The 14817-nt window shown below is 32.3% G+C and overlaps 1 protein-coding gene across 1 annotated transcript; it reads right to left on the bottom strand.

The window, feature by feature from the left end:
- Positions 1–1708: 1708 nt before the first annotated feature.
- Positions 1709–4648, bottom strand: LOC108486063 (ran-binding protein 1 homolog b-like). The gene is made up of 4 exons (XM_017789877.2): positions 4330–4648; positions 4084–4235; positions 3855–3980; positions 1709–2477 (listed from the first exon to the last, which is right to left on the bottom strand). The coding sequence occupies exons 1-4, from the start codon at positions 4482–4484 to the stop codon at positions 2251–2253; spliced, it is 660 nt and encodes a 219-aa protein (XP_017645366.1). The 5' UTR covers positions 4485–4648; the 3' UTR covers positions 1709–2250.
- Between the last annotated feature and the right edge of the window lie 10169 nt (positions 4649–14817).

Genomic DNA, 14817 nt, shown 5'->3' with positions numbered 1-14817 from the left:
TATATAGTGAAGTCGGAGTCTGCGATTTTACTTCCCATGCCCAACAAATAAGTGGGATGCGGTGGAAGCTGATCAACAATCCTCCCTCTTATCACAAACTCATTTCCATTTTATCACCATTCTCTGTAACTTCAAACCTTCACCCTTCTTCATTTTGCTTTTTAATCTGTCCCATCATTTACTTGCCCAGTTTTTGGCCATTGTTTCTAATTGGTTTCTCTACCACTGTATTTCCAGTTTTTCCCAAAAGGTTCTCTACTGTTGGGATATGGTTCGACGGAACCATGTGGAAGGATTGTTATATTTTATTTAATAAAAATATCAATTATTAGTTGAAGGTAGATTTTTGGTTTATTAGGGTACATATAGTCAAGGACAAAATCAAGAAATTAGTTTAGGGCCAAAAGGAATATTGTAAACCAAAGTGTAATTTTAATATTATATTAGCTTCTGACTTCTTCAAAACTAAAAAAATTATTTAAAGAATTTTTTTTTTCAAGGGTCAAGGGCACCCCTTTCGCCCCTACGTATAGTTTTATCCTCTTCATGTATAGCTTGTTATGAATACGTGTTAGTTGTAACAGTGGAGAATGAAATAGAAGATATATATAGATATATATATATATATATATATATATATATATATATGTACAGGCTAAATTAGAATCAATATCTTTTATGTATTGCTTATATAAAACACAAACTTTTAAACCTAATTATATACGGAATAAACTTTGTTGAGAGAGCTTAAATCTAAGATTTTCCAAAATTTTATGTTTTATTTTCAAAAAATTATCTTATTTACTATGTATTTTATTTCAAAACATAAACATCCATGTGATTTTATACTACGAAATAAAATAAAAATGCATGAACACATTAAAAAAGTCGCTTTTATATAAGCAATATTGAAAATTTTGACTTTAATTTAAACATTTAGCCAAGCGCATACAAGAAAAATTAAATAGAAAAGATGGGTATATTTTTTTTTTAGCATAAATATTCAAAATCAGATATATTTTTAACTTTTCGTTTTCTTCCTCTCCTTTTCAACCACGTCAAGGAGTGAATGAGAAAACAAATAAAAATTTCATTCAATCTTTTCATCTTTCCTGACAACACACCAAACGAAAATTCATTTTTTACTTTCCAATTTCTTACGCCTTCAATTTTTGTTCCGACTTCTTTCCATCAAACCAAGCTTAATGTGAGTGGAAATTGGAAACAGTCTCAATGAACTATCTAAAAAGATTAAATACCAATTGCATGAAATAATTAACTGGATGGATTCTTTTATCAATCTCGGGGTAAAATGGAACAAAAGAAAATATATATTTAAAGATCGCGGAATAAAGTCGCTATGAGAAGTTTTTCACAAGAATATCCATCTATTAATTGTTATTGAAACTAAAATTTGCATAAAATCTGTAAATCTCGGGGTTTATGTTATTTTCTTAGTTTAGTTCTCCCTGTCATTCCCTCCCCTCACTCGAATATTTAAATTGCAACCTCTCACCTTGTTTCCAAAGGCACAGGCATTTGCTCCCAGAAATGCGCCATGCTTCCCCTGCTTGTCCCTCGCCTTGCCTTTACGATGTTGCCACGTCTACACATGGCATGCGATTTTCTAACAACGTATAAGCCAAGTCCCTTACCTACATCGCTTTTACAAGCATCAACGATCATACCACATAAAACAGATAACTGCTTTCATTAAAAATTTTGCCTTTATGGAATCATTTCTTACTACCATAGAAATAGAATGGGCGTTCAGTTAAAACTAGCATATCTGAATTATATAGCCAAATCTGGCAAAACCAAATTCCTTTTCACCCAAACCTTCTTCCCTTGAAACACAAAGATACCAAATTCAAAAAAATTTAAACCCCAAGTAAAAAAAAAACTTGTCTATAACAAGAACTCTTTCAATGCATGGGCTGAGCAGCAAGATAACTTCAACAAAGTGGTTACTGCCAGGAAAAACGCAATCAAATGAACCATGTCTGACACTACTCAAATCCCAAACGCAACTAACCATGCAAACATAACTGACATGACTCGGGGTAGACCAACCCTTGACAAACACCCAAACCTAAGGACACAAATGACCTCGACCATTCCAACCAATAAACTACCCATCTAGTTTCACCCGTAGGAATATCCTAGACATGGGTGAGGAGGTTGATCAGCTGACTAATCTCACCATATTCGCCAAAAGCCAATGGCATGAAGAACAGAGCCAAACTCTTTTCAAGTTGAGGAAGCTGGCTCCCCATCTTTGTTCTCTGTATCTGCTTTTTCTGTATCCACTTTTGTTTCCTTCTCTTCCTTCTTAGCAACAGCCTTCTCCTCTCCAGCTTTCTCTTGAAAGCTCAACTTCTCAAGTTGTCCAGCAGCATCAGATGCATCCTTGTTTTCCTCTTTTGGTTTTTGTGATTCAGCAACTTCTTGGAACATTTGCATAAAGGTTTTGCAATCTATTTTTTTTTAAATGTAAAATCAGTAAAAACCAGAAAACTTTATTCCCTCATAAAACAAAAAAGAAGCCAGATTAAAAGACCATCGCAAGTCATATATATAACCACAATCTAAACCCATCTCTTTTAACTGCAACTGATATTCCCTGAACACTTTCCACACAAAAGAAACAATAAAAGACGATTCTAACATTTCCAACCAAACATTTTTCATGGCATATCACAAACTCTCAAGCCTAGTTATTACATTAAAGAAACAAATAATACATATAACTAATTTTAACATGACTACAAGACTTATAAATTCAGCTCAAGCATTCAATCATGCAGAGTTACAGCAGGAGTTCAAGAGTTTAAAAAAAATCATTCAGAGCATATCACTCATACACAAGCAACAGTTAAAATTTAAATTTATTCAATTGGACATCCTAGAGAAAATATCTTATTCAAATGACAATTGTCAGCAATATGAATTTAAATTTAACCTCATAACATTTTATTTGTTCTCCAAGAATGGAAATATTGAACCCAAGAAAAACACCGAAGTTAACACGTTTCCTTCAAAGTCAACATGGGCTACCCAAGCAGGGTTAAAAGAAAAAAACTGAAGTCAACTGCAACTTTCAGGGCGTGCTTGGTTGGGTGGAAAAGTGGAAAGAAAATAAATTTTGAGTGTGCTTGGTTAGGAAGAAAAGTGAGAGGAAAGAAGATAGAGGGTGATCATTTTCCATCCTAATGGATAAAAACCAATCCTTCCAAATTGGAATAAGAGGAGAGAAAATGGGAGATAACTGTATGTTAGTTCAAATTATATATTTTTCAATTGTTTTCTTTTCTTTCCTTTCCTTTCACTTTTCAACTCTACTAAGCAATGGAGGGAATGAAAATTGCTTTTTCTTCTATTTTTCCATCTTTCCGAGCACACCTATGGAAAAAAATTTTATATTTTCCATCCTTCTAGCTTTCCACCCTTCAATTGCAAAGCCTTAAGGAAAGAGAACTATAGCCATACTCAACATTTAAGTGCGGAAGTTGTTTGCCACTTCATGCTATAATTTAGTAAATATAATCATTTTTAACCTAACACTTATTTGAAACTGATAGTAGCTCATACAGAATGACAAAATTTGAAATTTCAGTTCAGACAGTTTCTAGCAGAAGAAAATTTAAGTAAAATGTCAGAACTAGAAAATGAAATGCTAGTCACTATACTTGAAGAAAATACCAAAGCTCAATTAGTCCACTCTATGAAATTCTGTTTAGATACTAAGCCCTAATGTGCCGGTCCAGATCGCAATTGAAATAAAGAATTGAAATAACATTGATTCAATTTCATACAGAGAAGTAGCAAAGTGATCGAGAGTAAAATATACTTACTTTCCACTGATGCAAAACGAATGCAGAAAAGTTCATCTTTCAATTCACCATCTGCATAGTCAGAGGCGTGCCATAAGCACGATTTATCATTCCCAGCGTGCTCCTGCACCGTCATTGTCGGTAACACTGCAGAAACATATATATAATTTACAAATTATGAAATCAGAAATTAAAATAAAATAAGTAAGCATAAATGGAACTGAGGAGAAAAAGAAAGAATGGAATATACCTAGATGATTGGCGCAGATCTTGAGAGTCTTAGATTGCCTCATAACAAGGCGAACTTTTCCTGTCTCTTTGTGCTTCAACAGCTTCACAGTACCAGCACCTCTCTCTTTCCAGTGATTCCCTTCTTTATCAAATCGATACAGCTTCGACTTCCTAGTAAATAAAATTATACGTATTCGTATCATTCGGATATCTAGATAAAACAACGAATATTTGAATCCGAAATTAAAAAAAATAGAATATTTACAGATCGAGGATCGGATCTTCATTTTCCTCGCCTGTACTGACAGCGACTTCCTCTAACTTGACAATAGGGGCGACTTGAGCTCCAGTGTCTTCGTCCTCGGCGGCAGGAGCTTCTTCATCTTCTCTGTGCTCGTGTTCGGGTTCTTTGCTTGCCATAATTGTTTTTTTCTTAGAGCGAGGCGTTTGGGATTTTTCGTTCTAAGAGATAAATATCAGGCGATTTAGGGTTTTTATAAAACGAGGAGTACGGAAGAGCGAGTGTGAGGGAAGTAGTGCTTGTTTTATCTGTTGGAGGCGTGAGGTTTACGCAGAATGTATATTAGTCAGGGTCTTTACTACTAAATTTATAAATTTACATGATTAATTTATTAAGCAAATGGGAATCAATCTAATTTATAATAACAATTAATTTAATTTAAAAATAGTTGAAAGAAAAATAGAATTTTAAAATTATTGAAAAAATCGAGAAACAACATAAATAAATTATAAATAAATGATAGAAAAGGAGTCAGTTCAATTGAATTCATCAATAAAAATTAAAAAAAAAACCAGGAAAATTATATTTTTTAAAAAATTGTATTTGTTTTGTTATACTCATTGTCACCTTCTTTTCAAATCATACACGAATTATTCTGACAGCATAGATATAAATATGGTAAATGTATAAAATTTTAATAATTAATACAAACTAGACTAGCTTTCATAAGTTATTTTGAGTCAATGGATATATCAAAACATGTATTTCAATGGTTGACATAGGAAATAATAGTTTTAGCTAACCTTATGAAAATAAACTATACATTTTATATTGGAATTTAATTTGGTTCAAATATTTAAAATATATATCATTAATAAAAATTTTAATTAAGTTGGTGTCACGAGTTAATCAAGTATTAAATTGGTTAGAAAAATATAAAATATGTTTTGTAATTAAAAAATTACATTATTCAATGATATTTTAGTTTTTTTTTACTTTTAAGAAGACTATTAAAAAAATGTACATAAAGTGAAATTTGAACACACCCCAATTATTATATTGATGATATCTTAATTTTATTACTCAATGAAAAATTCATTTTAATTTGTTTTATATATTATTTTATGTGTTGTTATGATTAATTAATTTCAAATTATCGTTTTATTATTTTTATATGTTATTTTTAAATAATATTATATGTTATTTTAAACACATATTTAATTTCTAAATCCGTAATTTTTACGAGCACACAAATGTGATAAGAATTTCTGGTATTCATAATTTTTCCCAAACATATAAATAGTTAATATAGTTTTTAAACAAATCGATTCCCAATTTAAATCAAGAAGGAAAATTTTTGAGGCTATTTGCAAAAGTCAAAATTTACAAAGGCGGAAATATATATATATATTATTTTTATTAGGAATAATAATATTAAATTATTATTTAATATTATATTTTCTCTTTCATCTTTCATCTCCGTTCTTTCATGTTCACTTTCTCTTTATTCACATAAGTAAAAATAGAAGTGGAGGGATTTAGAGTAAATGTAAAATAGAAAAAAAACAAAATAAAATTTGTTGCTGAAGAAGAATGTGAAAACCTTAGAATTTGATGAAAAGAAAAAGAATATGAAAAATTGGGGAAGAGAGTAGAAATGAAAAGAAATAATAATAAAAGACTATGTTCGAAGAAGAGTGATGGAGAAAGAGAACGAAAATAAAAATTAATTTAATTTTAATATATGTTTTAATTTCATGTAAATGATTATATAGAAAAAATTACACGTGGGGAGTTTCGATTGAAGTGTTTTTTAACAAAGATAACAGTAGGGTCATATTGGTTACAAAATTATAGATTAAGTATATGGTTTGACAAAAAGAAATTTAAATACCTAATTAGAAAAAGTTGTATAGTTTGAGGGTTGGTTATTAAATTAAGCCAAATAATAACAACATATAGTCCCTACAGTTTACAGAACAATATGGACCGAATTGGGCTTTTGTAAAATAGGCTTCCCTAACATTATTAGATGGCTCTCTAAATTTCGTGTAATCTGCCTCGTATTTAATGGATCTTATTCCATTGTGAATTTAAAGAATTAGGTCTCATTAAATATTTTGGATAATTTTTAGGTTAAAATATGTTTTAAATTTTAAATTTTAGTTTAATTATTTTTATTGTAAGGATTTAGTCTTCTATTGATTTGATTCATGCAAGTTAAAATTTTAGCATCATTAAATTATTTTAAATTCAGGTTTATTATAATATTATTTTATTTTTTGTCACATGATTAATAAGTGATGATTTTTTTTTAAATGCTACATCAAAAATTTAAGTATCTAGCAAAAAAGTTTAATGATATCAACAATTGAACATTTTGAAATCTTAAAAGTAGATAAATTAAATTATTAAAATTAAAAAAAAACTAAATCTCAATTGTACAAAAGTAGAAAATTTTGAAGCATATTTTAACCTCTTTTATCATAATATCAAGCGAGTTAACTATAGACGAAAGCTCTTACCACTGCTCCAATCAAATTTTAGCATAATAGTGTGAATAATTTTAACTAGATTAATTATTAATGAGTTACATTAGATCTAGGGGTATGATATTAACAAATTTTATTATTATGGTTGAAGTTTTTCTTCAAATGTTTTGACCATTAAACTCTTTGGTGGATTATGCTCTCGGTCATCCCTAAAAATTGTAATTTTAAGAATAAAAACGAAATATATATTAGGAAAATTCCATGATAAAGAAATGAAAATTTTCATGTCAAGAATAAATCAATAAAAAATATATTTCACATTAATAATGATTAAACTTGTAACATTTATTTTAATGTGATGCGATAGGATACTGTTACAAAATAATCAAATAATCTAAAACTTTCATGCATATAAAATTTTTAAGAGGCGAAATGAAATTTTAATTTTAAATAGTTTATATCTTTATAATTTTTAAAGTATTAAATTAAAATTTTATAATTTTAAAAGGGCAAAATGCAACTTTATATTTACTAATTTAAAATTTTAAAATTTTTTAAAAAACCAGAACAATAAATTTCTATTTTAGGGGGTCCAGAGCCACTGCCAGCCCCTAGATTCACCTTTAACCATCATTATCTTTTATCAACATAAAGAACCTTATTTAGGTTGCTCATGCACTAACACTGTAATGAACCGAAAGTTACGGTATCGGAAATTGAGTCTTGAGTATCTTGTTTCGTGAAATTTATTCATGAATATTTATTAGAAATATTTATGAATTATAGTTGAATGGTTATTTAGTGTTTAATTAAGTGAAGTAGCTTGAATTTAGTTTAAAGGATTAAATTGCATAAGGAATAAAAGTTTAATTATAGATTAAAGAAGTAAAAGGGACTAACCTAGCAATTAGACCCTAAGTGCCATGTGTGTGAATGTATGATATAACATGTGTAATAGTTGGTATATATGTGTAATAGCTATAAGATATTTTATATTATAGCTATTACACATGTTAATTTATATTTTTTATAGGTTAATAATAATATAATATAGTATAATGAATAAATAATAATGAGTAAAGAAACATAGAAAGAGTTACAGAGAGCAAACGTGAGAAAGAAAGAAGGAAAGAAAGAAAGAAAAGAAAAGGAAATTTGAGGATTAAGGCCCTAAAGTTTAATTGGTAAGTTGTTTTAGCTCATTTTCTTATGATTTTTATGTTTATGGATGCCTAATTCAAAGTTCTACATGTATGAGGTTAAAATGAAGAAAAATAGAAAATTTTTAGATATTGATTTAGTTGAATAAATTGAGGTTTTATGGGTTAAATTGATAGGAATTGAAGTTAGAAGTGAAAATTGAGTGATTTATTAAAAGAATTCTAAGTTAGGTTTAAATAGGGATTAAGTTGAATAGAGCTCAAAATTTATGTTTTATAATGAATTTTATGAGTTAGAAATTGTTAATGAGTTGATTAAAAGAGAATATGAAGCTTAAGTTAAAGAAAAAAAGATTAGTAATGGAAAAAGGACGAAATTGGAATTTTTGTAAAAGTTTGATAGAAAGTGAAAATGTGTTTTATGAATTAGTATATTGATGAATTTTAATTGTATGATTGTTAGTAGCAAACGTAGCACGGATCGTCCTCAAAGAAGGAAAAGAGAAAGTGAACGAAGATATCGATTAAATTCGATAAATAGTGGTTTGTATTTCTATAAACCGAGCTTAATCGTTATTGCTATATTTGATATTTATATTGTATGAAAATGTGAATGAGGTAAGTATTTTACCATATTGAAATGAATGTGATTTTGAATACCCTATTAACAAGTGTCGGGCTAGTCGGATATAGTTGACATGTCATAGGAATTGGAAGTATTGGGATATTCCGACATTGAGTCGATGAGACACTATGTGTCGACTCTCGTTAAAGTTCGGATTTGTTCCGATGAAGTACTTTGTGTACTATAATGTTAAAGTTCGGATTTGTTCGATGAAGCACTATGTGCTTATCCCGAGTGTGGGTTGGATCCGTGTATCCGTTAGTGTCCGAGTTATGTTAATAAGGGTAAATAAAGTAAAGGTTATTAAAGTCTGATTGATATTGAATAATAGCAATAATGTGTTTGAATTACCATGTTTTAAAGTTGATTAAGCTATTGTTTATGGAAATACCACTGAGAGTATTCTCAGCGACGGTTTGTTTCGTCTTGCAGTTAGGTACGAAAGTATAAGGACTCAAAGATACAAGCCGATCCCCAAACTCAAATTGGTGAAGTTTCTATCTTTTGGAAAATGGCATTGTACCTAGGATGTCTTTTGGTTATATTGAAAGTATCTAAGTTGTTAAATGATATTTTGGTATGTTTTGTAAATGTTACCAAAACCTTAAGAATGGTATGTTTTGATATGTTAGTAAAGAGTAATAAGAGGAATTGTTGGTAAATGTTGTAGAAAGAAGAAATGAAGATGTTATAAACTTAGTTATCAACATTTTATACTAAAATAGATTTGGACAGTAACAGTAGTCCAACTTTGAAAATATACCAAAAATAGTATAAAGTGAATTAGATGATGAATAAAATATGTAATTGAAGCTTAATGAATCTATTTTTATATGGAAGAAACAAAATTGGTAAAAGAGTTGTATTTTATGAGATATTTACGTTTTGGTGAAACAGGGTTAGAACAATTTCTGGATTCCCTGTTCTGACTTTAGAAATTCACCATAAATTGTGTATTAAGAATTAGGACTCAAACTTTATATGTATGGATTCATTATTGAGTCTATTTTAATTGAAACAAATGGCATAGTCATTGGATTTCTGTACAGGAAGAAATTTTATTCGAAGTGCACAAGGGTCAGAGTAGCTAAACCCTGAAACAGGGAGACTTCTTATAATAAACTGTACTAATTGGCCTGACCAAAATTCTAGAAAAAATTAGTAAGTAGATATATGAGTCTAGTTTCAGGAAAATTTACGGAATTGGATTTCGAGTTTCGTAACTCGAGATATGATTTTTTAGCGACTGTGACGCAGATGGATAGTTTACTACGAAAACTGTTTAAGTGCTAAGATAAGTTTTGTAATGTCTCTGCTTGACTCGCAACGGTCTCGGGTAGGGGGACGTTACAATATTGATTGGTATCAGAGCTATTTAGGTTTAGTCGGTTCTAGGACTAAATCGAATGTCAATGGGAATCTAGAGGTACATGCCATTCTTGAGTCAAATTTGACTTGGGATTGGATCTTGATATGTTTGTTGAATATTTTTGTTTTATAGCATTAAGAATGTCGATAAAAGCATTGAGGATACTGATCAAGAGATGTATAGTGAAGATGATGAACCGTATAATGTGAATGAATCGAGTCTGCAACTCCAAGTGTGAATCCAGTAGGAAATCAACCGAATGTTGGAAGTGACAATACTGAAGTCTTTAGAATAATCGCCGATGCCCTTCAAAAAGCGGTAGGAACTATGCTTGCTACGTCCTCTATCCCTACTACCTGAAGAGCTCCAATTAAAGAATTGAGAAAATATGGAGCTACAGAATTTTTGGGTGCCAAGGAATTGATTCGACTCTGCTGAAAATTGGTTAAAGACTACAAAGAGAGTTCTGAAGCAACTTGAATGTACACCACAAGAAAGCTTAGTGTGTGTTGTCTCATTACTGCAAGAGGAAGCTTTAGTATGGTGGGAATCGGTGATTGAGAATGTACTTGAGGAACAGATAAGTTGGGACTTCTTTCAAAAGAGTTTCAAAATAAGTATTTGGGAGAAATGTACATAGAAGACAAAAGACAAGAGTTCTTAACACTAAAACAAGGTGAGATGCTTATAGTGGATTATGAACGAGAATTTCGAGATTGAGCAGATATGCCATCGAGTTTGTACCGATTGAAGCCGACCGATGTAAAAGATTTTTAAGAGGATTACGTGATGAATTTAGACTACAGTTGATGCCTCTTAGAATCACCGAGTTTTGGATTTAATGGAAAGAGCTAAGATGATTGAACAAATTCTTGGAAGGGATAAAAGTCCAAGTTGCTCATTCGATCGAAAAACGTCCGAATGGTTAGTTCAAGTCCGACCTAAGCGGTCAAAGGAATCACGAGGTAATTGGAGATTTAGTTCTCGATCGAAAGGAGTGATCGAGGTCGGAAAAAGACAGACTCATCGTGTCTCTCTGGCGAGATCCAAGTCCGATTCGAATCTGAAATTCCAATATGTGAGCATTGTGGAAACCGACACAAAGAGGAGTGTAGAAAATTGATGGAGGTTGTTTCGTTGTGGAGCTACCGATCACTTTATTAAAGATTGCCCAAAGATATCGGAACAACACCACAGTGAGTGCAAAGATCTGAATTTGCTTCCAGAGGTCGGGATCGGGCCAAGTAGTTCGTTGCTAGAGGTGGTACTAGAAGAACTAGTGAGAGTGCTACACAACAATCAAGCTAGAGCTCCAGCTCGGCGTATGTTGTGAGGACTCGAGAAGAGAAAGATGCTCACGATGTGGTGACGGATATATTCTTATTGAATTCAGACCGTTTATGCTTTAATAGACCACAGGTCATCACATTCATATGTTAATCTGAAAGTAGTTGAGACAAAAAATTAGAGTTTGAATTGTCTAAAGTTATAATAGAAGTGTCTAGTCCACTGGGACAAACTACTTTAGTGAACCATATATGTCGAAGATGTTCGTTAATGATTCAAGATAGAATATTCCCTGTTGATCTGTTGATTATGCCATTTGGCGACTTTGATGTTATTTTGGGAATGGACTGGTTATCAGAACATGGAGTGATTTTAGACTGTTATAAGAAGAAGTTTATTGTTCAGAATGAAAGTGAAGATAGAATTGAAGTAAATGGTATTCGGACTAGTGGATCAATTCGTATTGTTTCGGCCATTAAAGCTAGCAAGCTTTTTCATCGAGGTTGTAATGCTTTCTTAGCATATGTGATTAATTCAGATTCAGTTGAAAGTCAGTGTAGTAAAATTCGGACTGTATGTGAATTTTCTGATGTATTCCCTGAGGAATTACCTGGATTACCCCCTGATCGAGAGGTAGAATTTGTGATTGAAGTCTACCCAGGTACAGATCCGGTATCGATACCTCCGTACCGTATGGCACCTACTGAGCTAAAGGAATTAAAAGTACAGTTGCAAGACTTATTGGACAGAGGTTTTATACGACCTAGTACATCACCATGGGGAGCTCCAATGTTATTTGTTAAGAAGAAAGATGGGTCGATGCGATTGTGCATTGATTATCGACAACTCAACAAATTGACTGTCAAGAACAAGTATCCACTTCCCCGAATAGATGATTTGTTTGATCAACTGAAAGGAGCTTCCGTATTTTTAAAGATTGATCTAAGGTCGGGATACTATCGGTTGAAAGTAAAAGAGTGCGACATATTGAAGACGGCATTCCGCATGCGAGGTATGGGCATTATGAATTTTAGTGATGCCATTTGGATGACAAATGCCCTCGCCGCTTTTATGGATCTTATGAATCGGATTTTTCAACCATACTTGGATCGGCCAGTAGTAGTTTTTATCGGCGATATTTTGGTGTATTCCAAGTCGAAAAAGATCATGAGCAACATCTCCAGATTGTTTTGCAAATACTACGAGAAAAGCAATTGTACGGAAAATTGAGCAAGTGTGAATTCGGTTATCGAAGTTGTGTTTCTTGGTCATGTCGTATCGCGGATGGAATTAGAGTGGATCCAAAGAAGATTGAAGCGGTTATTCGGTGGAAAGTTCCTAAGAATGTATCGAGGTACGAAGTTTTCTCGGATTGGTGGTTACTATCGAAGATTCGTCAGCGGATTTTCAAAGATAGCCTTACCGATGACCAAGCTACTACGAGAAAAATATTCCATTTGTTTGGAATGAGCAATGTCGGAAAAGTTTTGAAGCATTAAAACGAATGTTAACAGAGGCACGGTGTTGACTTTACCGAATCGAAGAGATTTTGTAGTGTCTGGTGATGCTTCATTGAGTGGATGGGATGTGTCTTGATGCGAGCGGAAAGTCATTGCTTATGCTTCACGGCAATCGAAACCGCATGAACGCAACTATCCAACTCATGATTTAGAATTAGCAATTGTAATTTTTGCCTTGAAGATTTGGAGGCACTATCTTTAAGGTGAAAAGTGCTATGTTTATCTGGATCATAAAAGTTTGAAGTATCTACTTTCACAAAAGATTTGAATCGAGACAAAGGCGTTGGATAGAGCTTCTAAAAGACTATGATTGTGTCATAGACTATCATCCAGGAAGGCTAATGTAGTAGCCGACGACCGAGTAGAAAAGTGCGATTGAATTACGAGCAATGTTTGCACAACTTAGTATCATGAAGATGGAAGCCTTTTGGTGAATTAAGAATAAAGCCGGTAATGTTTGATCGAATCGGATCAGACAGTTAGAAGATGATAAGTTGTTAAAGAAAAGAGATGATTCGAATGGTATAATGAAAATTTTAGCATTGATGGAAATGGTCGCTTAAGATTTCGAATCGACTTTGCATTCGAATAATTACGAGTTGAAAGAGTTAATTCTTGAGAAGCTCATAATAGTCCATTTGCATTTCATCCTGGAGGTATGAAAATGTATCGTGATTTGCGTGAATTGTATTGGTGGTCGGGAATGAAAAGGATATAAGCGAATATGTGGCAAAGTGTTTGACTTGTCAACGAGTGAAGGCAGAACATCAAGTTCCATCGGGATTACTTCAACCCATCAATATTCTGAATGGAAATGGGACCGAATAACGATGGACTTTGTGACGGGATTACCGATGTCTACAAGTAAAAAGAATGCTATTTGGGTAATAGTTGATAGACTTACGAAGTCACTCATTTCTTAGTTGTGAGAACCGATTGGTCGTTAAAGAAACTTCTTTGAGGTTTATGTTCGGAAATCATTAGATTACATGGTATTCCAAAATCAATAATTTCGACAAAGATCCAAGGTTTACGTCAAGGTTTTGGAAGCAATTACATGAATCTTTCGATTTTCGACTTCATTTTAGTACGACTTTTCATCCACAGATCGATGGTCAACTGAGCAGGTAATACAAATTTTAGAAGATATGCTTGAGCACTGTATGATTGATTTTGAGTCTAACTGGAATATTATTTGTCATTAGCGAATTTGTGTATAATAATAGTTTCGATCAAGTATACTGAGATGGCACCGTATGAGGCTTTGTATGGACGAAGATGCCGATCACCGTATGTTGGATGAAGCGAATGAGAAGAAGATGATTGGACTGAATTGGTTCAAGAAGCGGAAAGTACTGATTAAGAAAATTCGGAAAGATTGAAAGCGCTTTTGATAGGCGAAATCGATGCGATTTGAAACGACGGGATATTGAATACTCGATCGGGGATAAAGTATTTTAAAGGTTTCACCTTGGAAGAAAATTCTAAGATTTGGTCAAAAGGAAAATTAAGTCCTCGTTTTATTGGGCCTTACGAAGTTATTGAGAGAATTGGACGATGGCGTATCGATTGGCCTTACCTCTGAACTACGAAAATGCACGATGTCTTCCATGTTTCTATGCTAAGAAGATATCGATCGGATCCTTCACATGTTATTACGACCGAGAATGTAGAGATTCGACGACTTATCGTATGAAGAAGAACCGGTTGAGATTCTAGCACGAGAGGTAAAAGAATTACGTAATAAACGTATTCCTTTAGTAAAAGTGCTATGGCGAAGTCACAGTGTTGAAGAAGCTACATGGGAACCAGAAGAAACGATGAGATCTCAATACCCCCATCTCTTTTCAGGTAAATTTCGAGGACGAAATTTATTAAGGGGGAGAGAATTGTAATGAACCGAAAGTTACGGTATCGGAAATTGAGTCTTGAGTCTTGTTTCAGTGAAATTTATTCATGAATATTTATTAGAAATATTTATGAATTATAGTTGAATGGTTATTTAGTGTTTAATTAAGTGAAGTAGCTTGAATTTAGTTTAAAGGATTAAATTGCATAA

Source organism: Gossypium arboreum, chromosome 5 (genome assembly GCF_025698485.1).
Source record: "Gossypium arboreum isolate Shixiya-1 chromosome 5, ASM2569848v2, whole genome shotgun sequence".
NCBI classification, from domain to species: Eukaryota; Viridiplantae; Streptophyta; class Magnoliopsida; order Malvales; family Malvaceae; genus Gossypium; species Gossypium arboreum.
Note: the sequence above shows the minus strand (reverse complement) of the source record. Positions and strands in the feature narration are given on the sequence as shown.